The sequence below is a fragment of the Schistocerca cancellata genome, chromosome 1 (genome assembly GCF_023864275.1).
Source record: "Schistocerca cancellata isolate TAMUIC-IGC-003103 chromosome 1, iqSchCanc2.1, whole genome shotgun sequence".
Classification (NCBI taxonomy): Eukaryota; Metazoa; Arthropoda; class Insecta; order Orthoptera; family Acrididae; genus Schistocerca; species Schistocerca cancellata.
In genome coordinates, this window is record NC_064626.1 from 1,192,787,759 (window position 1) to 1,192,814,181 (window position 26,423).

A 26,423-nucleotide genomic window follows, 5' to 3' on the forward strand; every position below is an offset into this window, starting at 1 on the left:
AGGATGCAGATTTCGGCAGTTTTGTACATTTTGATGATAATCTCACCATGTGTGCAGAACTACAGGATGAGTAGATAATTGCTAATGTGCGCCAGTTGTGTGTGGTGAAGATCGGGAAGGTGGACCAACTTAAAGTGACAGAGTTGGAGATGACAACTTGAATCGTGGGACACCTAAACTGAGTGAAGTGTTAAGTGCAATTAGTGTGTATAGGCATTACATCAGGGTGAAAAGTAATAGTGAAAAAGCTCAGAATTCATTAATAATTTTTCAAAATGAGGTGTATATACTTAATATGCCAAAAGTGATTCAAGCCAAATTATCTGATTTCTTTAAAGCAGGTTCAAGTTAAAAATAACGTATTTTCTCTTTAAAACTGTACATTTGTTGATTGCACAGGGCACAGTGCTAAATTACAATACAGTATCTAATTTCTCTAAAGTATGACTGAATATCAGTTTTTCATTTAATATGGTACAGTATATTCGTTGTTTGTAAAGTGTACACCTGTAGGCCAATTGTATGTGTCTTTTTTTTCCTAGCAAAAAATATGATTTGTATTACTGTATTTATATCCAATTCTAAGTAATTCTGAATTACAAGTGTTCTTTTCTTTCCCTTGAATCCATATAAATCAGGTTCAAATGTAATTTACAGATTTTTCTTTGTCTACTTCATTAGTAAGTAGTGTTAAATATTTTTAATGTGTGTTGTGGAATTAGTCCTAGGACACCATATGAGCATATGCTGTTATAAACTTGAACTATTGGGAGTGTTCACCCTTTGAAGTTGGCTGTATTGGGTTTAAAATTAATATAATGTCAATAATTGATGGGAAAGAGAGTAGGTGGTGGAGTTGAGGAGGAGAAAATACTGTTGTCAGTGTGTTTTTGGGGATATCACAGAACACTCCTAATCTAAATAAGCAGATTCATGAACATCAGTGCCAGCACAAACCATGTAAGTGATGTGTTCGGTTTTGGGTGTATCTTTCTTTGATTTAATTTTGCTATTTCCAAAAGTGCTAATAAATTTTCAGTTAATATTGTCATGGTATGTGAAACTTTTTGAATCCTGGTGTTTTGTCCACAACTGCCTTGGACATCTTTGGAGGTGTTCTTGATTGTCTTGTTCAAGACTCAGAACAACCAGGAGCATCTTTGAAGATGTTCAAAACAGCTCTGGAAGAAATGTCAGGCACAAAAAAAAAAAATTTAAAGGGTTCCTACCACAGAACCCAGAAAACTCACCAGCAGTTAAGACGGCAGTTTTGGAAAACCTTCATTATGTGATCAGAATATGCTTTATCAGTTTACCAGCAGTGAAAATTTAATTGCTTTTTAGAGAGATTCTTATTAGTGAAAATTGGGAGATTAAATTAGGTAAAAAAAATCTTGGAGATGGTAAATCGTGAAACCTCAGTTTTTTTCGCTGACAGAGTTCATTAGTAGTCTGATGTTTGAAAAGAACAAGTTCTCTCTCTATTAGAGTATGATTGGCAAGCTATCTGTGTAATGTATAAATTGGCATTATTTTTTTTGTAAATAAAAGTAGCATTGAACATGACAAATAGATCTTTGTTCATTGACAACTCATTGATCATGTTGTCTGCAGCAGATAATGTGGAGTATTGTTGTCTGTTTCTTATTCCTGCTTCCATTCTTTTTCTTCACAAAAGTAGCCAGTGCTATTTCCAGTTATATTCACTACACTAACTCTTCTCTGCAACAGGTTCCTTTGGCATCTATCACTGTTTGATCTGTTAGTCTTCTTTAGCATCTGATCCTCTGTTTAAATTTTGCTGCATATGAAATAGATGCCTACACTCCATATTTCTGTTGTCTGATTTATTGCAGCTTAAGTTTTTCTTCAAGATCAAACAAATTCTAAGCTTAATTCTTTCCTATTAAAGTTTGAATGGGGTAATATGCCTCTCTCATGCTCAACTCTAAAAACAATTTTTTATGAGACACTACAGAGACTAAAGTGAAATTTGAACCACAATTCATTGTGCTTTTTATGTATCTACCACACATTCAACGAGACAGTGACCACATTTTTGCCAGCAGCAACAGAAAGAGAACAGAACATAATCCATTGAAGGACTGAGTCCTGAAACTTTGTATTACCAGTTTGAGGGTGACACATTAAGTTGCATAATAGTCATTTTGACTACAGTTTTGACATAATCAAAATGCATACTAATATAGGTCGGTGTGCCACATTCCTTCTACATGTGATAATAGCAGTTATTAAGTGAAATTACATGATGAGCACAACTTAAACTATATTATGAACTGACAATTAGTAAAACTTGGTAAACGAGGTTTACTTATTACATTGTTCCATAAATTCGGACAAAAGATAGAAACAGTGGTCAAGCAAGAACTGTTTAACTTTATTTTAAATGCATTTAATGTTGGTATTCCTTTTAGGTAAGAAGGCAAATGGTTATATAACTTAGCTCCAATATGATACACTTCTGTTTTCCATAAGTTTGTATTTACTGTGTTCATGTGTAGGTTCGTGTTCTGTCTAGTTTCATATGTGCGTTGATCATAGTTGTGTCTGAAGAGATTTTCCTTTTTTAATTTGACTTATTCCCTGTTGTTCCTGTTGGACCATAGGGTAGCAGTAAAGACCTTCCATCTGGTTCCATTGGCAGCCAAACATTTCAGTGCACTCCATGTTTTACCAGCTTTCAGAGCTTCCTCTTCCACCATTCTTTTCCATGTCTTTTTTTTGGCGGCCATGTCTACGTGTTCCTTGTGGGTTCCAATTCAGTGCTGCCTTTTCAACAGCTCCTTGTTTGCATATTGTGTGACCAATCCACCTCCATTTTCTTTCCTTTATTTGTTCACGGATTGGTCGCTGGTTTGTTATCTCCCACAATTTGTCATTTGATATAACATCTGGCCACATTTATAATTCGCCAAAGACACGGGTTTATGAAGACTTGCAGCTGGTTTACAATCATGTTTGTTACCTTCCATGTTTCGCAACTATACAGGACTGACTGACTTCATGTTGCTATTGAACAAGTGCAGTTTGGTTCATCTTGAGATGTTCTTATTATGCCAGACAGAGTACAGTTGTACAAAGGCTCCATTTACCTTCCATATTCGGCTTTTTACATCCTTCTCGGCCCCTCATCTTTACAGACAGTACTGCCTAGATATACAAAGGAGTCTACTTGTTCCAGTTCCTTTCTATACACCGTTAGCTTCGCTTGTTTTAGGATCACATTCTCATTTCCTTAGTTTTCTGAACATTTATTTTAAGTCCTGCAATTTCTGCTTCATCCCATGAACCATGGACCTTGCCATTGGTGGGGAGGCTTGCATGCCTCAACGATACAGATAGCCGTACTGTAGGTGCAACCACAACGGAGGGGTATCTGTTGAGAGGCCAGACAAACGTGTGGTTCCTGAAGAGGGGCAGCAGCCTTTTCAGTAGTTGCAGGGGCAACAGTCTGGATGATTGACTGATCTGGCCTTGTAACACTAACCAAAACGGCCTTGCAGTTGTGGTACTGCGAACGGCTGAAAGCAAGGGGAAACTACAGCCATAATTTTTCCTGAGGGCATGCAGCTTTACTGTATGATTAAATGATGATGGCGTCCTCTTGGGTAAAATATTCCGCAGGTAAAATAGTCCCCCATTCGGATCTCCGGGCGGGGACCACTCAAGAGGACATTGTTATCAGGAAAAAGAAAACTGGCATTCTACAGATCGTAGCGTGGAATGCCCGATTCCTTAATCGGGCAGGTAGGTTAGAAAATTTAAAAAAGGAAATGGATAGGTTAAAGTTAGATATAGTGGGAATTAGTGAAGTTCGGTGGCAGGAGGAACAAGACTTTTGGTCAGGTGAATACAGGGTTATAAATACAAAATCAAATAGGGGTAACGCAGGAGTAGGTTTAATAATGAATAATAAAATAGGAGTGCGGATAAGCTACTACAAACAGCATAGTGAACACATTATAGTGGCCAAGATAGACACGAAGCCCACGCCTACTACAGGAGTACAAGTTTATATGCCAACTAGGTCTGCAGATGAAGAAGAAATTGATAAAATGTATGATGAGATAAAAGAAATTATTTAGGTAGTGAAGGGAGATGAAAATTTAATAGTCATGGGTGACTGGAATTTAACAGTAGGAAAAGGAAGAGAAGGAAACTTAGTAGGTGAATATGTGTTAGGGCTAAGAAATGAGAGGAAGCCACCTGTTAGAATTTTGCACAGAGCATAACTTAATCATAGCTAACACTTGGTTCAAGAATCATGAAAGAAGGTTGTATACATGGAAGAACCCTGGAGATACTAGAAGGTTTCAGATTAAATAATGGTAAGACAGATTTAGGAACCAGGTTTTAAATTGTAAGACATTTCCAGGGGCAGATGTGGATGCTGACCACAATCTATTGGTTATGAACTGTAGATGAAAACTGAAGAAACTGCAAAAAAGTGGGAAATTGAGGAGATGGGACCTGGATAAACTGAAAGAACCAGAGGTTGTAGAGAGCTTCAGGAAGAGCATAAGGGAACAGCTGACAGCAATGGGGGAGAGAAATACAGTAGAAGAAGAGTGGGTAGCTTTGAGGGATGAAACAGTGAAGGTAGCAGAGGATCAGGTAGGTAAAAAGACGAAGGCTAGTAGAAATCCTTGGGTAACAGAAGAGGTACTGAATTAAATTGATGAGAGGAGAAAAATACAATAATGCAGGCAAAAAGGAATACAAACGTCTCAAAAATAATATTGACAGGAAGTGCAAAATGGCTAAGCAGGGATGGCTAGAGGACAAATGTAAGGATGTAGAGGCTATCTCACTAGGGGTAAGATAGATACTGCCTACAGGAAAATTAAAGAGACCTTTGGAGAAAAGATAACCACTTGCATGAATATCAAGAGCTCAGATAGAAACCTAGTTCTAAGCAAAGTATGGCAAGCAGAAAGGTGGAAGGAGTATATAGAGGGTCTAAACAGGGGTGATGTTCTTGAAGACAATATTGTGGAAATGGAAGAGGATGTAGATGAAGATGAAAGTTTGACAGAGCACTGAAAGACCTAAGTCAAAACAAGGCCCCGGGAGTAGACAACATTCCATTAGAACTACTGACAGCCTTGGGAGAACCAGTCCTGACAAAACTCTACCATCTGGTGAGCAAGATGTATGAGACAGGTGAAATACCATCAGACTTCAAGAAGAATATAATAATTCCAATCCCAAAGAAAGCAAGTGTTGACAGATGTGAAAATTACCGAACTATCAGTTTAGTAAGTCACAGCTGCAAAATACTAACGCTAATTCTTTACAGATGAATGGAAAAACTTGTAGAAGGTGACCTCGGGGAAGATCAGTTTGGATTCCGTAGAAATGTTGGAACACGTGAGGCAATACTGACCCTACGACTTGTCTTAGAAGAAAGGTTAAGGAAAGGCAAACCTACATTTCTAGCATTTGTAGACATAGAGAAAGCTTTTGACAATGTTGATTGGAATACTCTCTTTCAAATTCTGAAGGTGGCAGGGGTAAAAAACAGGCAGTGAAAGGCTATTTACAATTTGTACAGAACCAGATGGCAGTTATGAGAGTTGAGGAAGAGTTGAGGGACATGAAAGGGAAGCAGTGATTGGGAAGGGAGTGAGACAGGGTTGTAGCCTCTCCCCGATGCTATTCAATCTGTATATTGAGCAAGCAGTAAAAGAAACAAAAGAAAAGTTCGGAGCAGGCATTAAAATCCATGGAGAAGAAATAAAAACTTGGATGTTCGCTGATAACATTGTAATTCTGTCAGAGACAGCAAAGGACTTGGAAGAGCAGTTGAACGGAATGGACAGTGTCTTGAAAGGAGGATATAAGATGAACACCAACAAAAGCAAAACAAGGATAATGTAATGTAGTCGAATTAAATCGGGTGATACTGAGGGAATTAGGTTAGGAAATGAGACACTTAAAGTAGTAGATGAGTTTTGCTATTTGGGGAGCAAAATAACTGATGATGGTTGAAGTAGAGAGGATATTAAATGTAGACTGGCAATGGCAGGGAAAGCGTTTCTGAAGAAGAGAAGTTTGTTAACATCGAGTATAGATTTAAGTGTCAGGAAGTCGTTTCTGAAAGTATTTGTATGGAGTGTAGCCATGTATGGAAGTGAAACGTGGACGATAAATAGTTTAGGCAAGAAGAGAACAGAAGCTTTCGAAATGTGGTGCTAGAGAAGAATGCTGATGATTAGATGGGTAGATCACATAACTAATGAGGAGGTATTGAATAGAATTGGGGAGAAGAGGAGTTTGTGGCACAATGACTAGAAGAAGGGATTGGTTGGTAGGACATGTTCTGAGTCATCAAGGGATCACCAATTTAGTATTGGTGGGCAACGTGGAGGGTAAAAATCGTAGAGGGAGACCAAGAGATGAATACACTAAGCAGATTCAGAAGGATGTAGGCTGCAGTAGGTGCTGGGAGATGAAGAGGCTTGCACAGGATAGAGTAGCATGGAGGGCTGCATCAAACCAGTCTCAAGACTGAAGACCACAACAACTACTACTTTAAGTCTTTCCAACTTTTCTTCCATGTCACGCAATCCTAGCGAGAGCAGACAGATATCATCAGCAAAGTCATGGTCTTCAAGCCTGGTTTGCATTCCCCGCTGAATACCTCTTTTCATACCATCAACAACTCTTTTCATTATGCTGTCCAGTACCAACAAGAACGAGGTAGGGACAGAATTCCTCCCTGCCTCACCCCAGCATTTATTTGGATGTATTCAGTAAGTTTCCCATTGTGTAGCAGCCATGATACATGGCTTTAATAATATTTATTACCTTTGATGGTATTCCTTATTCTTCCAAGGTATGCCACATAACTCTCCTATTAAGAGAGTCAAATGCCTTTTCAAAATCAATACATGTAAGATAGTGTGTTCTGCCATTCTGCACTCTGTTCAAGTATTATATGCAGTGTATTGACGAGATCGACACAACTTCGGAGCTCTCTAAACCCAGCTTGCTCTTTTCTCAGTCATGCCTCGACCGAGTTCTTGATATGATTTAGCATCAATCTACAGAATACTTTACTTTGTACAGATAGGAAGGTGATGCCTTGCCAATTATTACAGTTGGTAATGCCCCTTTCTTTGGCACCTTTGTAATCAGCCCTTCTTTCCAGTCCTTTGGTATTTTCTCTTCTGACAATATCTTCTCAAACAATGGATGCAGTAGATTTACAGTGGTGTCAATGTCTGCTTTTAGCACCGCAGGTGCAATATTATCCATTCCTGGAGCCTTCCTGTTCTTTACTTGCTTTGAGAGCTATGTTAAATTCAGTCTTAGTTGGTGTGTTTACATTGATTCTGTCACTGGCATCTGGAAAATTCTATTGCCTCCCTCTCTTCAGGTTGTTCTCTGTTTAAGACTTCAGAAAAATGTTCTCTCCATCTTCTAAGTTGGTCTTCTTCTGTCAACAGTCGACCCTCCTTGCTTTTAACATGTCTGTTCTTGTTGAAACCGTTTTTGGACAGCATTCTAGTGATGCGGTACAGCTCTTTTGCATCACCCCTTACTGCAGCTGTCTCTGCTCTGAGCTTGCTCATCCATCCACTTTCTCTTATCCTTCCTGACACTCTTCTTTGAGAGTCAGTAGCTGCATACTCTACTTGTATTAGAGTTTCTGCTGTCTTGTTTTACTCATATTTAATTTTGCTTTAATCTCCTTACTACAGCTGATCAAATTCCGTGTAAGCTCAGACATCCAATCTTTTTTCAAATGGTTTTTAAGGCCAAGGAGCTGTTTGTTCACATTGCAACAGACGTCCTTAATCTAAGTCTATCTGTCATCAACACTATTCTCATCATTTTGCTGTGCTTCTTGGAGTGCCTTGTAGCGGTTCTTTAGCTCAGTACAGAAAGATTCTTGTTTTGCTGTTTTCTCTCATCATATTTTTTGTTCTTTTGTTTGAACTTTCTATTTGTAGCCAAGATTTTTAGTCTAAACTTTGCAACAATAAAGTGGTGATCACTGCCAATATCAGCCCCATGTTTATTTCTCACGTTCATCAGCGTTCTTCTAAATTTTTTGCTTAGTGCTATATGATCAATTTAGTTTTCCGTTCGGTGATCAGGTGATACCCATGTAACCTTATGGCAATTCTTTTGTGGGAATAATAACCTCCAATCACCAAATCGTGACTGGCACAGAAATTTGAAAACATATCCTCATTTTCATTCATTTTTCCAATACCATAGAATCCCTTTACATGCTCTAGGCCGTAATTGTGCTTTCTGACTTTTGCATTTAGGTCTCCCACAATAATCAAGATGGCTCTCTTACTGGTACTTTTAATGCTGTCACTTTAGGAGATGTAAAACTAACACTCTCCCTCCCTCTCCCTCCCTCTCCCTCCCTCTCCCTCCCTCTCCCTCCCTCTCCCTCCCTCTCCCTCCCTCTCCCTCCCTCTCCCTCCCTCTCCCTCCCTCTCCCTCCCTCTCCCTCCCTCTCCCTCCCTCTCCCTCCCTCTCCCTCCCTCTCCCTCCCTCTCCCTCCCTCTCCCTCCCTCTCCCTCCCTCTCCCTCCCTCTCCCTCCCTCTCCCTCCCTCTCCTCCCTCTCCCTCCCTCTCCCTCCCTCTCCTCCCTCTCCCTCCTCTCCCTCCCTCTCCCTCCCTCTCCCTCCCTCTCCCTCCCTCTCCCTCCCTCTCCCTCCCTCTCCCTCCCTCTCCCTCCCTCTCCCTCCCTCTCCCTCCCTCTCCCTCCCTCTCCCTCCCTCTCCCTCCCTCTCCCTCCCTCTCCCTCCCTCTCCCTCCCTCTCCTCCCTCTCCCTCCCTCTCCCTCCCTCTCCCTCCCTCTCCCTCCCTCTCCCTCCCTCTCCCTCCCTCTCCCTCCCTCTCCCTCCCTCTCCCTCCCCTCCTCCCTCTCCCTCCCTCTCCTCCCTCTCCCTCCCTCTCCCTCCCTCCCTCCCTCTCCCTCCCTCTCCTCCCTCCCTCCCTCTCCCTCCCTCTCCCTCCCTCCCCTCCCTCCTCTCCCTCCCTCTCCCTCCCTCCCTCCTCCTCCCTCTCCCTCCCTCCCTCTCCCTCCCTCCCTCTCCCTCCTCCCCTCCCTCCCTCCCTCTCCCTCCCTCCCTCTCCCTCCCTCCCTCTCCTCCTCCCTCTCCCTCCCTCCCTCTCCCTCCCTCCCTCCCTCCCTCCCCTCCCTCCCTCCCTCCCCTCCCTCCCTCCCCTCCCTCCCTCTCCCTCCCTCCCTCTCCCTCCCTCCCTCTCCCTCCCTCCCTCTCCCTCCCTCCCTCTCCCTCCCTCCCTCTCCCCTCCCTCTCCCTCCCTCTCCCTCCCTCTCCCTCCCTCTCCCTCCCTCCCTCCCTCTCCCTCCCTCTCCCCTCCCCCCTCCCTCCCCCCTCCCTCCCCCCTCCCTCACCCCCTCTCTCACCCCCTCTCGTTTCTGAAAGAGCATAGCATTGGATGACTGTGATATTTCAAATGTTTGTCTTAAAACGTCTTTCTGAAACTGTTTCCCATTCCATAAGGCTCTTTTTTGCTCCTTTGGTTAACAAAAGACCAACTCCATTTCTGTGCTCTGCATCCCGTCCAGCGGGTCCAAAGTATAAAAAGGTTTATCCATCTTGTGTTTGGATTTCTCCAAAATCTAGCCATCTCACCTTACCAAGTCCGAGAATGTCAACCTGTAACTCGTCATCTCCTTTGTAACTTGTTTCAGTCTGCTGGCTTCTCTCAATGATCTAATATTCCAAAAACCTATTTTTATTGTCCTTTTCATGCCAAAGGTCGTCATATTTGAGTCCGTCCGGCTGTTCTTTTCTGCTGTTTCTTTAACCATTTGTTTTTGGGAGTGCCAGTGACTGGCCTTGTCTAGTGGTGAGGCTGCCACCTAAGAGCCTCTAGACTTGCCCGATTTTCTTTTAAAGATTTACTTCCCTAGGGCGACTGGTTTCCCTATGTCTAAGAGTCCCCCATACCCTTTATTATTATTATTTGAGATGGCAGGAAAAGGACAGGCTTGGGATAGGTGAAAAGGACCAGTGGGCAAACCGCCTCGCCTGCACGGACAGTGCTACTGTAATGCGGTGTCCCTTGAGGAGGTTCCTTTTTTAAGATGCTCCCTTCTGTGAAAATTAATATTTTGTATATATACAAGCAAGGCAGTGGCAATATTTAGAGAGTTTTAGAAAGGGGTCTACAGGAATCCTTGCATTTGGCTTTTTTATCACCCTGATAATCTTTTTCTGTATTTTAAATGTTTTTGTAGAATTTGTGAAGTTCCCCCAAAAAATCATTCCGTACATAAGTAGCAACTGTGTACTACAATGGTACATATCAGCACTGATGAGCAGCTTTTATTCTGAGTGAGGAGCCTAACAGCGGAAGCTAGTGAATTCAGTCTCTTATTTAATTGTTTAGGTATGCCTCCCACTTCAGAAAATGAATACCTAGAAATTTTGTATGGCTAACCTTCAACACAGTTTTCCTTCCATAGTGAAAACAGGGTTTGCATTTGCTTGTGGGAATGTGTGTGTGTGCGTGCGCGCACGCGCGCATGCACGAGAGCGTTCATGTGGGCACATGTGCACACTTTTCTGACAAGGCTTTGACCAAAAGCTAATGTGTAAGTGTCTTTTCATTGTTCCTGTCTGAAACTTAACGTATCACCTACATATCTATCTTTTAGTGATATTGTTGATATTCTGACCGAAGTTTCCATTGTTTAATGCACAGTTAAATATAAAGGCACTGATTTCAAGTAGTGAAATGATGCAAATTTAGTATGCCTGTCTATCTTTCCTTCCTTCATTACTGCTCACATTCAGTTACCATATTTTGTGCGGGTTAATAAAAGCTGTTGTTGCATCTCCCCTTTTTTTTTCTGGAGTTTCTATTTCTGCTTTGTTTTATATTTAATCACAAGTATGGGTGTTTCTCCTGTAATAAGTAAAAATAAGCAAAGATGACCAGACTCACGTAGATGACTGATAGTTGTTTGGAGCTTACATAAACATAACATTGCACACTTTTATATCTTTCAAGCTACCACTCTTTTTCTAATTTAAGTACACATTCTCATACATAAACCACACAAGATGCCCGTATGCACTCACCCATTGTTACAGTCTTCTCTCTCTCTCTCTCTCTCTCTCTCTCTCTCTCTCTCTCTCTCTCTCTCTCTCACTCACTCACTTTTCTGTTTTTCTGTGTGGCTTAATTTCTTATTTGTATTTTCTGGATAATCTGCTGCCTTTCTGCTTGTTTATCAGAATAGTGAATACTTGACTCACCAACTGTATTGCTTTCCCTTTTTAAATATCAGTTCGCATTTTACTATGAGAGCTACATTTCTTTTTTTATTCTTCATAGGTTTGAGCTATCATATTTCAGATGGCGTATTTTTGTTTCCTTGCATGTTTCTAAAAAAAAGTCATATGAATGTTCAGATGCTCAAGATTTTCACCTGTTACTTCCTGCTGTTAAGTAACTAAAGCCATTCTTGCACAAGACAGTGACATTCTTTCTGAGATGATCGGTGATCTCTCAGCATTCCCAGCCTACCCTGAAAATGGACAGCCACGTGGTAGCGCCACTAACAGTGTTAAATATTGTCTGAGCTGAGTGGAGAAATTCCTGAAGAACGTTGTGCAGACATCAGTGGATTCAAGAGCACTTAACATTTCAAAGAGGTGTCTTTAAAAAATTAATTTCCTTCTATACAAAATGTAATGAAAATTCTTGGCATTTGTGAGTAGTTAAAATTACATGCCTGACTGGAAAATAGGCACAGAGGCCTGGATTTTGAAGCCATTACACTTCCAAATATATTACTTATACATTCCTTACTGGTACTCACAGATGTTTGTGTTTCTAACTTAGTTTGCTCCATACACTGAGTTCATCTCGGACAAAGATTTAACTGAATGAGATTTTCACTCTGCAGCGGAGTGTGCGCTGATATGAAACTTCCTGGCAGGTTAAAACTTCTGCACAAATCACTAGAAATGTACACAGGCACTGGTTTAGTAAAATTTATGGAGAGGTTCATATTTCCATACATACCACTGCATCAACCTAAGTCCCCCAATAGCACAAAAAGAAGTGTTGTTTCATAGAACTTAATGCACCAGTGCCTTGAAATACTTTATTTTCAAACCAAGCAGGATTTAATATGAGAACCAGATCTACAGGTTTGGCCCGTGATGAGCTTACATTGGTTTTTGTTCAGAATATTTGACCTGTTTTATTCTGCTGTTCATAATCAGAAATGCTTAAAATGTGCAATTTCACACAGCTGTATCTCAAAACTCAAACCACTCCGCTTACAGATTTTTTTAACGTCCGAGTGAAGAGAGCTTAAGGTTTTGCAGCCTTCAAGTTTTTAAACTTTCATTATTGTGGCTATTTTATTTTTAAGCATTTATTTGCAAGAATATTCAGCATTGTGTTAATATAATATGAATTTTAAACAATGTGCTATTACAATTTCTGTGACAAGGTTAATTGGCTATTAACCCTCTAGGCAGTCTCAACAGCTCCTCTCAGAAATTATTATAATAGTTTTGTTTAATGTGGGTAGATATCTTGCATTTTAGGTGTCAGTTTTTAGCACTTTAAAGTACTGCTTAGCTTCTTTTGGTCGTATGCCATTGACCCAGCTATCACACAGTTCATTTTCTGCTTTGTGGTTGAGATCATCATATGGTATGTCACATTTGATATGGTAATGTGTCCTGCTGTTTCCAAAATATTTGGTTAGTGCCATTATTTCAGTTTCACACCTCTCCCATTGTCATGCGATAAAATTTTGCAACTTAACTATCTTCAAAATGAGTAGTTCACATACCTATGAAAAATTTTCTGGCAAGGGTTTACAGCAGGGATCATATCTCTGTGGAAGACCTATGTGCGAGACTACCTAATCACCCACTCGACACTTCCTACTTCAGTCCTGCCACAGGCTTATCCTATCTCATCAGAGGCTGGGCCACCTGTGAAAGCAGCCATCATATACCAGGTCTGCTGTCATCACTGCACAGCTTTTTATGCTGGTATGACAACCAACTGGCTGTCATGAGAATAAAAGGCTACCACCCAACTGTGGCCAAGAGCAAAGTGGACCAGTCAGTAGCAGAGCATGCAGCTGAGCACAACATGAGTGTGCAGTGGCTGCTTCACAGTCTGGGCCATCTGGATTTGGCATCTATATCTGCATCTATACTCCACAAGCCACCTTCTGGGAATGTACACAATCGAAACTTTAAGAGTAAACCATACCGTGATGCAGGATGCCTCTCTTGCTGCATTTGGCACTGGAGTTAGTTGATCATCTGTGTGATGCTTTCGCCCTTACTAAATGAACCTGTAACAAAACATGCTTCCCCTCTTGGGATCTTCTGTTTCCTCTATCAGCCCTATCCCGTTTGGATCCCATGCTGATGAGCAATAGTCAACAAATATTTTGAAAGCTACTTCCTCTGTTGATAGGCTACATTTCCTGAGGATTCTCCCAATGAATTTGTCTGGCATCTGCCTTATTGGCAGTTAACTTTATGTGATCATTCCACTTCAAACCACCCTGTATGCACACTACTACAGTTTTATGGAAGTAACCACTTCCAGTGATTGTTCTGCTATTGTGTAATCATATAATAATGGAACTTTGTCTATATATTCACAATATGGTAAATTTGTTGAGAGTGAAAAGCCTCGTGGAACTTGTGATGATATCTAAGACGTCATTTTTGTGAAAAGTGATGCTCATATACACTCCCCTGTGGCACGCCCAAAGGTACTTTTCTGTCTGAACGTTTCTCTGCATTCAAAGTGACATGCTGTGTTCTGTTCGCTAGAAACTCTTCAATCCAGTCACATAGTTGGTCTGATATTCCATACACTCATGTTCCGTTCATTAGGTGACAGTGTCGAACTCATCGAATACCTTCTGAAAGTCAAGGATCACATTATCTACCTGGGTGCTTGTACCTATTGCTTTCTAGGGTTCGTGGATGAACAGAGAGAGCTAAGTTTCACACAGTCATTTGTGGAACCCACCATTGGCTTTTCTGAACTATGCAGGTAGAAGTTATACTTGCAACACATCCTTTGTTCCCGCAACTCTCTTGGCCTCTATCTCCCTCAACCCGTTGCCCTCACACACTCTACCAAAGTTTCCCCTTCTCCTTCCCCTTCTTCTGTCCTATCGTCTCCTCCCAACCCACGTCACCTTCATTCTGCTCCGCACCCCACTGGCTCTCGTACGTGTGTATCACATGTCTAGCCTGTCCATTTCCCACCTCTCTTTCCCATGTTCCAAGCCAGCAAACCTGCTGCTTTCCTCTTAGCTGTAAGCTACCCACTCCTAACCCTCCTTCCTACCTCCTGCTGCCCACTCCTCTACCCACGCTACTGCACTCCCGGCATTGTGCATCCAGCTGTCACAATGTAGGGTCAGAGGTTTGTGCGTCATGCATTTGTGTGTGTGTGTGTGTGTGTGTGTGTGTGTGTGTGTGTGTGTGCTGTATGTCGACAAAGGAATTATGCTAAGCAAGTTTTCTTTCTCCTTTGTGTGTGCCTGTCAAAAACTCAATGGCTGTGTTGTTCAGTGAGTAATATTCGTTTCAGGTTGTTGCTCTTCCCTTTCTTTTTCTCCCATTTAGAAGTGTTATTAAATTTTTTATTGGTGTGGCTTCTGCCTTCTTGTCCTTATAAAATCTTTTCATGATATCAGTGTGTTGTGAGACCATTCATGAGAATAAAAACAAGTTTTCATTGTCAGTTTCTTCATTGATCTTCGGTTATTTAGAAGTGTTATAAATATTCCACAATTTTTATGTATGATTTTGGCATGTATTGATTATGTAAATATGTTTGTCTGAATGAAACTTTTAAGATGTGTAGATCTGCTGTTGTTTCATATTCTTTTTTCTGTTGTGGACCATGTATTTTCCAAAGTGTTCCGTTCACACTTTTCAGTTTATGAAAACCACCAGTGGATATGGTTTCTTTTGCATATAGAACTTCCAGCAAAATAAGTCATCTGATGACTTAATATGGAAGTCTGGGAGGTGTCCCCCTCCGATTTTCTTGAAACTTTACATGTAAGTAGAACATGAAAAAGTATTAGACATGTGGTTTTTTAAAAAAAGCTACTAATATGTTGATTTACAGGGTAAAATATAACCCAAAAGTTGAAACCCGCAAAATAAATTTTTACAGATATCTTCACTTTAAATCAATATTTTTGAACCAAATCAAACCGAAATCATTTATTATAATAAACTGCATTATACAATAGTGAAATTGGCCACAGGGGCTGTTTTCCTTATCTTGCAGGGGGTAAAATTGTATTTTATGAAGTATACTTTTGTAATTAAAATTTTTAAACTAACTAAAGGAACTAAAAAATTATTTTTACAAACTTATTGATCAAATAAAGTTGATGTGTTTTTTTAATATTTTTAAAAAGTGCCCCTGCATAGGGTGAACTACCCCTAATGCAAATGAGTTATAAGTGCCCTGACTAGTAGTTTTTCATCAACTTTCGTATTTTGGATTTGTTTGAGTTGCTGATAACGATTCAGTCATAAATATTAAAGCATTAATTTGGGGTATCTAATATGGCAGAAAGAGGCGTTTTCTTAATGCAGTTGAATATTGGTTCATTTCAGAATTAATAATTTTGGAAAATCATGTTGGTACTGATTTACATTTGGATGTCGAATTGTTATACAGTGAAGTCGTGTCATCTAACATACATCTTAAGTATGCCCCAATTTGCTTCATTTCCAGACAATATTGTTGATTTTCGTTTGGATTAGTCTCTAGAACTTATTTAATTCAAAAAAGATAACAGAAACAATCAAAGTTCGTGCATGCAGTTCAGTTTAATGGTTAAAAAATATATATGTGACCCCACTTCATTTGATAATAATTGTATTTTATTATTTTTTGATTTTGATATTCATTGTTAAATATAAGAGTACAATAATTTACATACAGTACAATTTGATTTATCAATTAAATATTTGAAATTGTTGACAAATACATTTGTCTTCTATTTTATATTTTTATGGTTTATAATTATTGCAATAGTGGTATTCCGAAGAAAATGATTTATGCACAACTGATTCGTACACCATCCGCAAGTTATGATTGCAATATTGTCCTGGAAGCTACATATAGGTTCTTCAGAGGCCTGTCAGTTAAGTATCCACTTTTGAACCATGAATACATGAAAGTATTCTGAGATCTTGGAGATGATAGCTGATTACGCACGAGAGATTGCATTTTAATGATATTATTTCTCTCATGTAAGTTATCATAATCCATAAAAATAATTATATCTGATGATTTTCCTACAAAGTTTTTCCGGAAGTGAAATATGTACACATCTAAAGGTTGAATTTTCCCAGTTGTGCCAGGAGGTATCGTCATTAGTTTTAAATTCATCTCTTTTGGTACAACTTCTTGTACGATACTTTGTCACTGAGCACGCCAGGCATCCAAAAGAAGCACAGATGAATTAGTAGTATTTTTCAAAAATATTTATCTTATTCATGTCTGAAAGAGTTCGTTGGAAAGCTTCCCAGATTTCGAAATTCATATTGATATATTTTCTGGAGTAAATAGTGTTTCCCTAACCCAGAGTTCAAGAGCTCCACTTGCTTACTTAATACTAAAAATAAAGGCAAAAGCAACATAGCCTCTGCTGATATAGTAGGCTGAATAGTGTAACTGTGTGTTAAAGAAGGTAGTGATTGTGCTATGCTTTGTACCTACTCAATCCCTTTATTATTTAGTGTTCTACAGGCACAAATCTTCTAATTGAATCCACTTTGATCTGAATTAAATACATTTTCTGCTCCGTATTTTGTAATGGACTTCAGTTCCAAAAATTTCACACTTGTCTTCTATTTCATTAATCTTCATGAATGAAGCTTTTGCAACGAATTTAGTAATTTTTCGAGATAAGATATTGTGTTTTTCCTCTATCCACGAATGTGATGCTTTAAAAGAAGCCATGTCTATTTCAACTTTCTTTTGTAAAATACATCTCTTCAAATCAATATCATCTATAATCAGTTTTGATGCAATGGCTTCTTTTACATTATGTAATTTTTCATATCTGTTGCCTCCTGCCTGAACTTGCTTTTTCCATCATCGAAGTTGTTTCACGCTACTTACTTGTCAGTACCGCTTCAGACTCTTCACTTTCTTTGTTTTCAACACCTTGTGGATGAATTTCATTATCGTCGTCAAGATATAGTGTTTCTTCTTCTTGTACATCAATTTCCGAAGTTGTTACGCATTGTCTTATTATTTCTACCAGTAAATCGTGTAATTGCTTTCCTTGTTCATTAACTGTAAATTTAATTTTTCAGCATTATACAGATCGAAGGTTCTTAATAATAATGTTGTTACTACGATTGCACTAACAGGCATTGTATTTCTATTATTACTTATTTTCAATTCTTTTAATAAATACTATATATTTCTGATTTCTACACCATCCTATGATTACTATCGCACCCCTCATAGGGGACAGATTGCTGCACCTAGCCCTAAAAAATGGAGGAGACAAAGTATACTCAAGATTAATGAAAGAATCTACATCCAAGTCCTAGTACAAATGCCACTTACGTAAATTAAAATTTTTAAACAAAAAATTATGATTTAAGTTTCATACAAAGGAAGTATACAAAATAAAATTAGCTGTACTTCATAAGTTCCAGTCTTTATTTTTTATGTAATTGAGGGAAACATTCCATGTGGGAATGGATGGATATGTGTGTGCGAGTGTATACCTGTCCTTTTTTTCCCCCTAAGGTAAGTCTTTCCGCACCCGGGATTGGAAGGACTCCTTACCCTCTCCCTTAAAACCCACATCCTTTCATCTTTCCTTCTCCTTCTCCTTCCCTCTTTCCTGACGAAGCAACCAGGGGTTGCGAAAGCTCGAATTTTGTGTGTTTGTTTGTGTGTCTATCGACCTGCCAGCGCTTTTGTTTGGTAAGTCTCATCGTCTTTGTTTTTAGATATATTTTTCCCATGTGGAATGTGAAAGTGTACTTCATAAAATACGATTTTACCCCCTGCAAGATAAGGAAAGCAGCCCCTGTGGTAAATTTCACTACTGTATAATATAGTTTATTATAATAAACAATTTTGATTTGATTTGGTTCAAAAATATTGATTTCCAGTGAAGATATCTGTAAAAATGTATTTTGCAGGGTCAACTTTAGGGTTGTATTTTACCCTGTAAATCAGCGTATTAGCAGGAAAAAAAAAAAAAAAAACACGTGTCTAATACTTTTTCATGTTCTACTTACATGTAAAGTTTCAAGAAAATCTGAGGGGGACACCACCTAGACTTCCCTGGTCAGTGTAACATTGTGCTGTATTTATTATTTGGTGTAATAATTCCACACTTGTGTATATCTTTGAACTGGATGGGTGTTATTAAGTTGGCCTCACATGTTAAGTCCTGAAGCCACTAAGATTTTCCATTGGTATTTAGTGAAGGTTTCTGATGGAAGTGTCCTGTATTCCGTTTGTAGTGTTTTCCTGCTGCTCTGTTAAACTTTCCATGTAATGGGATTTTATTGGTGTTAGTCACCAACTGTTCATATTTCCCATATACTGTCTTTCAACTTAATAGATTTTCAATATACCATTCTGTACCAGTTTTCATTGTTTTGTTTGCTTTACTCTGAGAGTGCGTACCTCTTTAATTAGTTCAGTACTCTTTACATGTGTCAATACGCTTTACTACATGTATCAAAACTAACCATCATAAAGGTGCAATTGTAACTGGCTTGTTTTAATATTCCTCTGCAAGAACCTACTATGCAGTAGTTAATCAGTTTATTTTGATGAGCTTAGTCCTGTATTAGTACAAAACTAAGAGATATGTGTAATATGTACTTCCATGCTATGGGGACAGAATTAACTGCAGCAGTTGCTGATAGACTCCAGCAGTAAAAAAGTTTTTTTTTCTGAAGATTGTCAGATTTTCGATTGTGGAAAACAGTCATCACAGTTTTGCTAAAAGTTTAATTCCTCAATGCCTGACCACTTAAACGGTAATAAAATGCTAATAGTTCTTGATAGTTGTTCTCAATGTAAGATTGGAAGAAGAGAGAACCTGTAATGTTTAAATGTTGACGAAACATTCTGATACAAAAATGATTGAAGGCAAGGTGTTGTTATTCTTCAGTAACAAAAAAAAGTTTTGTAAAATAAACATTGTTTTATGTTAACCACCAGGCTAAATGATATTAAAAATGTGTGTTTTTCTGTCAAATAAATGAAGCACCAGAGTGCACTACAGATTTTTGTCATAGAATATACTTGCAAGCTTCAACAAGTTGGAATCATAGATTTGTAAGAATGTTCCCTAGTGCCCAATTTTTTCCCCAAAGTCAAGTTACGAATTAAATATTTTCTTCTTAAGGTATGATGACAATCATTCTTTTTCACTTGAATGATTGTGCTTCTTACATTTGGGGCAAAAGTTGAACAGACTCATGACTTAAAGACAACAATACCAATGTTGCGGAGGATTCTAACTTGTTGTAGCTTCCATAGGTTGAAACAGCCACTGGCATATTCGGTGCTAGTGCGGTGTGTCTGGGCACTACTAAATTGGTTGGATGCGGGCTGTCCCCTCTCCTCCACTGTTTAGTCCCGCAGTGCTTTGTGCGGCCCAACGAGGCCAAGAAGGCTGCTGACGATGCCAAGATGCGCTTCGCCCACATCGACGGGGACCACCTCACGCTGCTGAACGTCTACCACGCCTTCAAGCAGAGTAAGTATTGACATATGTTTTTTAGCTTTTATTAAGTTAATCCTAATATTGGGTACAAATAATACAGAATTAAAAACACAGGAAAATGTGTAGCTTGAGGAAAAAATCAATTGTCTTTGTTACTTTTGAGTATTGCACACCGTAATGCCCAAATTAACACACAAGTGTAAAAAAAGAGTGGTTATTGGTTACAAGTATTTTTAGCATATATGAAATAATACCAGTTTGCTCTCTGCCCCCATCCCCTCCCCCTCCCTCCCAACTGTCACCTGAATGGGATATTCAGTATATCTGGATAGTGTGTGTGAAAGGTTTTACTTAAATTTTGAAATGTAGTCTTTATTGTGGAACAAGGGGATTGTGGTCATGAGTACTTCTATAGTACTACAGATCTTTGAATACAGTTGCAGGTATAATATCTGAACAAATTTTTGACATGTGTGTCCGTATGTTAATGTTAAGAAAGAACCAACTTCGGCTGCTTGGGTGGAGATGGACAGTTGAAGTGCTTCAGGCCAGTGTTATTTTATTATTTTGCAACTGCTTACACACCTTCTTGACTGGAGTTTTTGTACTATACTGTCATCTTCATATAATCAGTTCCTGATACAAAACATGCTCAGAATATCATAGTAATACAGCCAGATTTTGTTGCTTGTGACTGTAGTTTTCACATAAGAGAGCCGCCACCTCCAAAGTTTTGATGCACAACCTGTTATCTACTACTGTGTCAGCTATTGATGAGGCTCCACAATTTCATGTAACCTTTGAGAATGGTGTTAACTGCAGTTGGAGCCAGTGATTTCTGTATCTTGTGATGGGCAGTGTAAGCTTTCACATCCAGTATTTTCATTGTTCATGAATTTTATTTTATGTTCATTAGGCTGTGGTCCATTGCTGTTAGGAGTCTTTATAGTCTCTCATGTTACATCCTGCACTAGAAGACAAAACATTAGGCTCATTCATGCACATGAATGAGCCTTGGACCAAAGACTACTGACTTTCTCCTCCAGTTTCTGTACTGCAGCAATATTCTCTTCGGTGACCAATGATAAGCCTGAATCTTTGTGCCTGAAGTTAACTTGGTGAGGCAAACTGCACTGTTTTCTGAAATTACTGGAGATATCATCATGAAACTGATCAAATTTCACACTGGTAATGTACCTTCCATGGTGAAGATCTTGTGAGGCCAACTAGTAAACAACTGTGCAATACTGATATGAACAACTTAGCATTTGGGTACAGAGTATGCCATTGGCTACAGAAGCAGACCTTAACCTTTCTCCTGGTGCTAAAAATTTTCTTTGTATGTAAGAACATTTCAGTCAGTGTCATAGTCTTTGGAGCTTCATTCTGAGCACTAACCGAAGTTACTAATAGTGGAATACAATAGGTTGCCAAGAAATAGATTTAAAACAGTGCATTGTTTATACTGATAGGTTAGGCTTTGGGACCAAATTATAAAAGAATGAGCACGAGTGCAATTACCTAGGATGTGTGACCTAGAAAGTCTTACTACCCCTGCATTGATTCAACAGAATATTTAATAATGTTAAAATAGTATACGTACTATTAAGAACTGACAAAAGAAAATGCTCACTTTACACACTGTTGATATAAACAGGCAGATGAGTATGTTAGCAAAATGTTTATCCAAACAATTGTAAAGAAATAGACGAAAACTTTTTATCAGGTAACATAGACAGAGACTATCGGGACATTCATATCCACATCAAAAGATAAAAAAATCTAAATTTTTTTGGAAAGAATAAATGAGACTCCAAAGGGCAGGGTAATAATGAAGAACACAAAATGTGGCAGAGTTGTGCAGAGGAATTATGATGAAAAACATTCTGGATAACATTAGGTTGACAGAGGCAGTGCAATGGTTATGAAATAATAATTTGATCATTTTAAAGAGACTGAAAGCTTGTAAAGCTCCATAAACTGCTGGTGTCCTTAGTTTTATTGAAGCCATTTGGAGAAAAGAAAATTTCATATAAGAAACAACATCTACAAGAAAAGAGAATTCCCAAACATTTTGAGCAAAAATGCAGGATATGCATTCCAAAGACCAAAACTAATAAGAAATGTCAGAAGGATAGAACACCTACTTGTAATGTCTCTGTAATTATTAACTGGATTTATCTATAATTGCATCAAAAATAAAGTGGAAGGAGGTGTACAGGATGTCAGTTTTTATTTTCACAGCAACTGATACACAAGAGGCAGTAATCACTATTATTTGTAGGCATATCTTAGAATATTTTGTTCATGTCAGGTTCTCCAACTGTCATATGTATATGTAGTTTAAATGAGAAAACCTTGTTCACTTTTGGTGCACTTTGTTGTAATATATTATTTTATTCTTTAATTGGTACCGATTTCATAATGATTGAACTCATATTCTGGTTACATTGTGTGAAAAACATTGTGTTGTATCTTGCTGCAATCTTGGAAATGTATATTTTTGTGAGGTATGAATATTACATTTTAGTTGAAAAGGGGGGAGACACACGGAAATATTAGAGAGAGAGAGAGAGAGAGAGAGAGAGAGAGAGAGAGAGAGAGAGAGAGAGCAGCATGCTTTATCGAGCATTTTTTGTGAGTGGCGACTTTGAGGAGTCATAGAAGTCGGACTATAGGAGAAAAATTTCCGTAGCACAGTGTAAAGATACAACAATTTCCTACTTACAGGCGAATTTTAGTTGCTTTTCGACTGCTCATTTTGTTCTAATATTGGTGGATATAAATTGCCACAGTTAGCCTAATCATGATACGCGTGCGCAAATGCAAATGCAACTGTCACACATGATCAGTCTCTGGAAGCTGGAGCCATTACATTAATGGATTTTCCATTGTTTGATATTAACTTTATGAGTAGTTAATGGAAGTGAGTTTTGTGGTAAGTGTCTTGTTTTCCAACAGATTCAGAGGACCCTCAATGGTGTTACGATAACTTCGTCAACTACAGATCTCTCAAGTCAGGAGATAATGTGCGGCAACAGCTGTCCCGCATAATGGACAGGTTCAACCTGAAAAGGACGTCAACGGACTTTACGTCTAAAGATTACTACATAAATATTCGGAAAGCACTCGTTGCTGGTTTTTTTATGCAGGTATGTAATTTTTTTCCCAGTATTAATTTTACTGTGATGGCATCAATAAGAGGAAGAGTCAGGATGTGTAGAATTGTACTTACAACCTCGGACGTGAAAAAAAATTTGAGCAGTAAGATTGTATTACAGATAGATCAGGATGTTCATATGCTTAAAAGCACACCGTTTTTAAGATAGAATTTTTCTACAGTTGGGAAAATACTGCTGTTTATTGACCAGCTACTGGTCATGCAGATATAAAGTGGAAAAAAAAGATATAATAAACTTTCAAAGTCAGTTTGTGTGAATAATTTCTTGCATAAGAAGCAGCAACACAACATAGCTTTAAAAATTACTTTTTCAAAAAGTGTTGTTGAAGAACTATATTTGTTATCTTTATACTTCATTGTAGATGTATATTCAGCAGTATCTGAAGATAATTCTGTAATAAACACTATGTGTAACAAAATATACAATTAATTATGGAGAGATTTTCGTTCAGAAAGTCATTGTGAAGCTTGTGGAACTGAAATTGTGTGTATGGGTGCTGTAAGGTGGGTGGTGGGGTAATGTGCAGCGGCAAGGAGCATTGTACCATGTGGCACCCCAAACTGTAGCGTCATTCTTAGACTTCAGCCTCTGTTGCATGCTTTGGGGTGTGCGTAGAACATTTAGCATTAAATGCAAGTGCAGGCTTTCTCGGCGAATTCCATATATGAAGTCTTCACGGATTGTCAGCCGAGTAGCATTGTCGTCTCGTAACAACATTTCGATGGAATGAGTCTTAATCATCTTCAGGCGAAGATGATGGAGACACACTCCATCAAAACGTTGCCACGAGACGTCGATGCTACTCGGCTGACAACCTGTGAAGACTTCATATATTTAGAATTAATTTTCACATTATTTTAGGTATGGTGAGGTTGCTTAGCTAATGTAATTTTCATTAGGGCAGGCATAAAGCAAACACAATTGGTATTTTGTTATCATCATCATTTAAGACTGATTATGCCTTTCAGCGTTCAGTCTGGAGCATAGCCCCACATATACAGTTCCTCCATGATCCCCTATTCAGTGCTAACATTAGTGCCTCTTCTGATGTTAAACCTATTACTTCAAAATCATTCTTAACCGAATCCAGGTACCTTCTCCTCGGTCTGCCCCGAATCCTCCTACCCTCTACTGCTGAATCCATGAGTCTCTTGGGTAACCTTGCTTCTCCCATGCGTGTAACATGACCCCACCATCTAAGCCTGTTCACCCTGACTGCTACATCTATAGAGTTCATTCCCAGTTTTTCTTTGATTTCCTCATTGTGGACACCCTCCTGCCATTGTTCCCATCTACTAGTACCTGCAATCATCCTAGCTACTTTCATATCCGTAACCTCAACCTTGTTGATAAGGTAACCTGAATCCACCCAGCTTTTGCTCCCATACAACAAAGTTGATCTAACTCTGTTCCTCCTATTTGGCACTCAATCCGTTTATATTTCTTTCCCACTGACATTACTTTTGTTTTGGAGATGCTAATCTTCATATCATAGTCCTTACATTTCTGATCTAGCTCTGAAATATTACTTTGCAAACTTTCAGTCGAATCTGCCATCACAACTAAGTCATCCGCATATGCAAGACTGCTTATTTTGTGTTCACATATCTTAATCTCACCCAGCCAGTCTATTGTTTTCAACATATGATCCATAAATAATACGAACAACAGTGGAAACAGGTTGCAGCCTTGTCTTACCCCTGAAACTACTCTGAACCATGAACTCAATTTACCGTCAACTCTAACTGCTGCCTGACTATCCATGTAAAGATCTTTAATTGCTTGCAAAAGTTTGCCTCCTATTCCATAATCTTGTAGTACAGACAATAACTTCCTCCTAGGAACCCGGTCATATGCCTTTTCTAGATCTATAAAGCATAGATACAATTCCCTGTTCCACTCGTAACACTCCTCCATTATTTGCCGTAAGCTAAAGATCTGGTCCTGACAACCTCTAAGAGGCCTAAACCCACACTGATTTTCATCCAATTGGTCCTCTACTAATACTCGCACTTTCCTTTCAACAATACCTGAGAAGGTTTTACCCACAACGCTGATTAAAGAGATACATCTGTAGTTGTTACAATCTTTTCTGTTTCCATGTTTAAAGATTGGTGTGATTACTGCTTTTGTCCAGTCTGATGGAACCTGTCCCGACTCCCAGGCCATTTCAATTATCCTGTGTAGCCATTTAAGACCTGACATTCCACTGTATTTGATGAGTTCCGACTTAATTTCATCCACCCCAGCCACTTTATTGCACTGCAATCTATTGACCATTTTTTCCACTTCCTCAAATGTGATCCTATTTCCATCATCATTCCTATCCCATTCTACCTCGAAATCTGAAACATTACTGATCGCATTTTCACCTACATTGAGCAACTCTTCAAAATATTCCCTCCATCTGCCCAAGACATCCACAGGATTCACCAGCAGTTTTCCTGACCTGTCCAAAATACTTGTCATTTCCTTCTTACTTCCCTTTCGAAGACTGCTAATTACACTCCAGAATGGTTTTCCAGCAGCTTGACCCATAGTCTCCAACCTGTTTCCAAAGTCTTCCCACGATTTCTTCTTGAATGCTGCAATTACCTCTTTGGCTTTGTTTCTTTCTTCAACATAACTTTCTCTGTCTACCTGGGTTCTGGTATGTAGCCATTTTTGATACGCCTTCTTTTTCCTTTTACAGGCTGCCTTGACTGTATCATTCCACCAAGCTGTTTGCTTCATCCTACTTTTACACACTACTGTTCCAAGACATTCTTTAGCCACTTCTAGTACTGTGTCCCTGTACCTTGTCCATTCCTTTTCCAATGACCGTAATTGACTACATTCAACTAACTGGTACCTTTCTGAGATCGCTGTTATGTACTTGTGCCTGATTTCCTTATCCTGAAGTTTCTCCACTCTTATCCTCCTACATATGGACCTGACCTCCTGCACTTTCGGCCTCACAATCCCAATTTCACTGCAGATTAAATAATGATCAGTGTCATCAAAGAATCCCCTGAATACACGTGTGTCCCTCACAGCCTTCCTGAATTCCTGATCTGTTATTATATAGTCAATGACAGATCTGGTTCCCCTGCCTTCCCAAGTATACCGGTGAATGTTCTTATGTTTAAAAAAGGAGTTTGTGATTACTAAGCCCATACTGGCACAGAAATCCAAGAGTTGTTTCCCGTTTCTGTTGGCCTCCATATCCTCTCCAAATTTACCCATAACCTTTTCATACCCTTCTGTTTGATTTCCAATCCTGGCGTTAAAATCACCCATGAGCAGAACACTGTCCTTGTCCTTTACTCTAACAACTACATCACTGAGTGCCTCATAAAAACTACCCATCTTATCTTGATCTGCCCCTTCACAATGCAAATATACTGACACAATCCTAATTTTCTTGTTAGACACTGTCAAATCTATCCACATCACTCGTTCGTTTACATACCTTATTGCAACTACGCTGGGTTCCA

The 26,423-nt window shown here is 39.1% G+C and overlaps 1 protein-coding gene across 1 annotated transcript in view; it reads left to right on the plus strand.

The window, feature by feature from the left end:
- The window catches only part of LOC126094536 (putative pre-mRNA-splicing factor ATP-dependent RNA helicase PRP1), a 95,354-nt gene that overhangs the window by 66,139 nt on the left and 2,792 nt on the right, over window positions 1-26,423 (plus strand). The window contains exons 11-12 of the mRNA XM_049908965.1: window positions 19,676-19,798; window positions 22,727-22,917. Of these exons, the coding sequence (XP_049764922.1) occupies window positions 19,676-19,798; window positions 22,727-22,917 (314 nt within the window). The remainder of the gene's footprint in view (window positions 1-19,675; window positions 19,799-22,726; window positions 22,918-26,423) is intronic.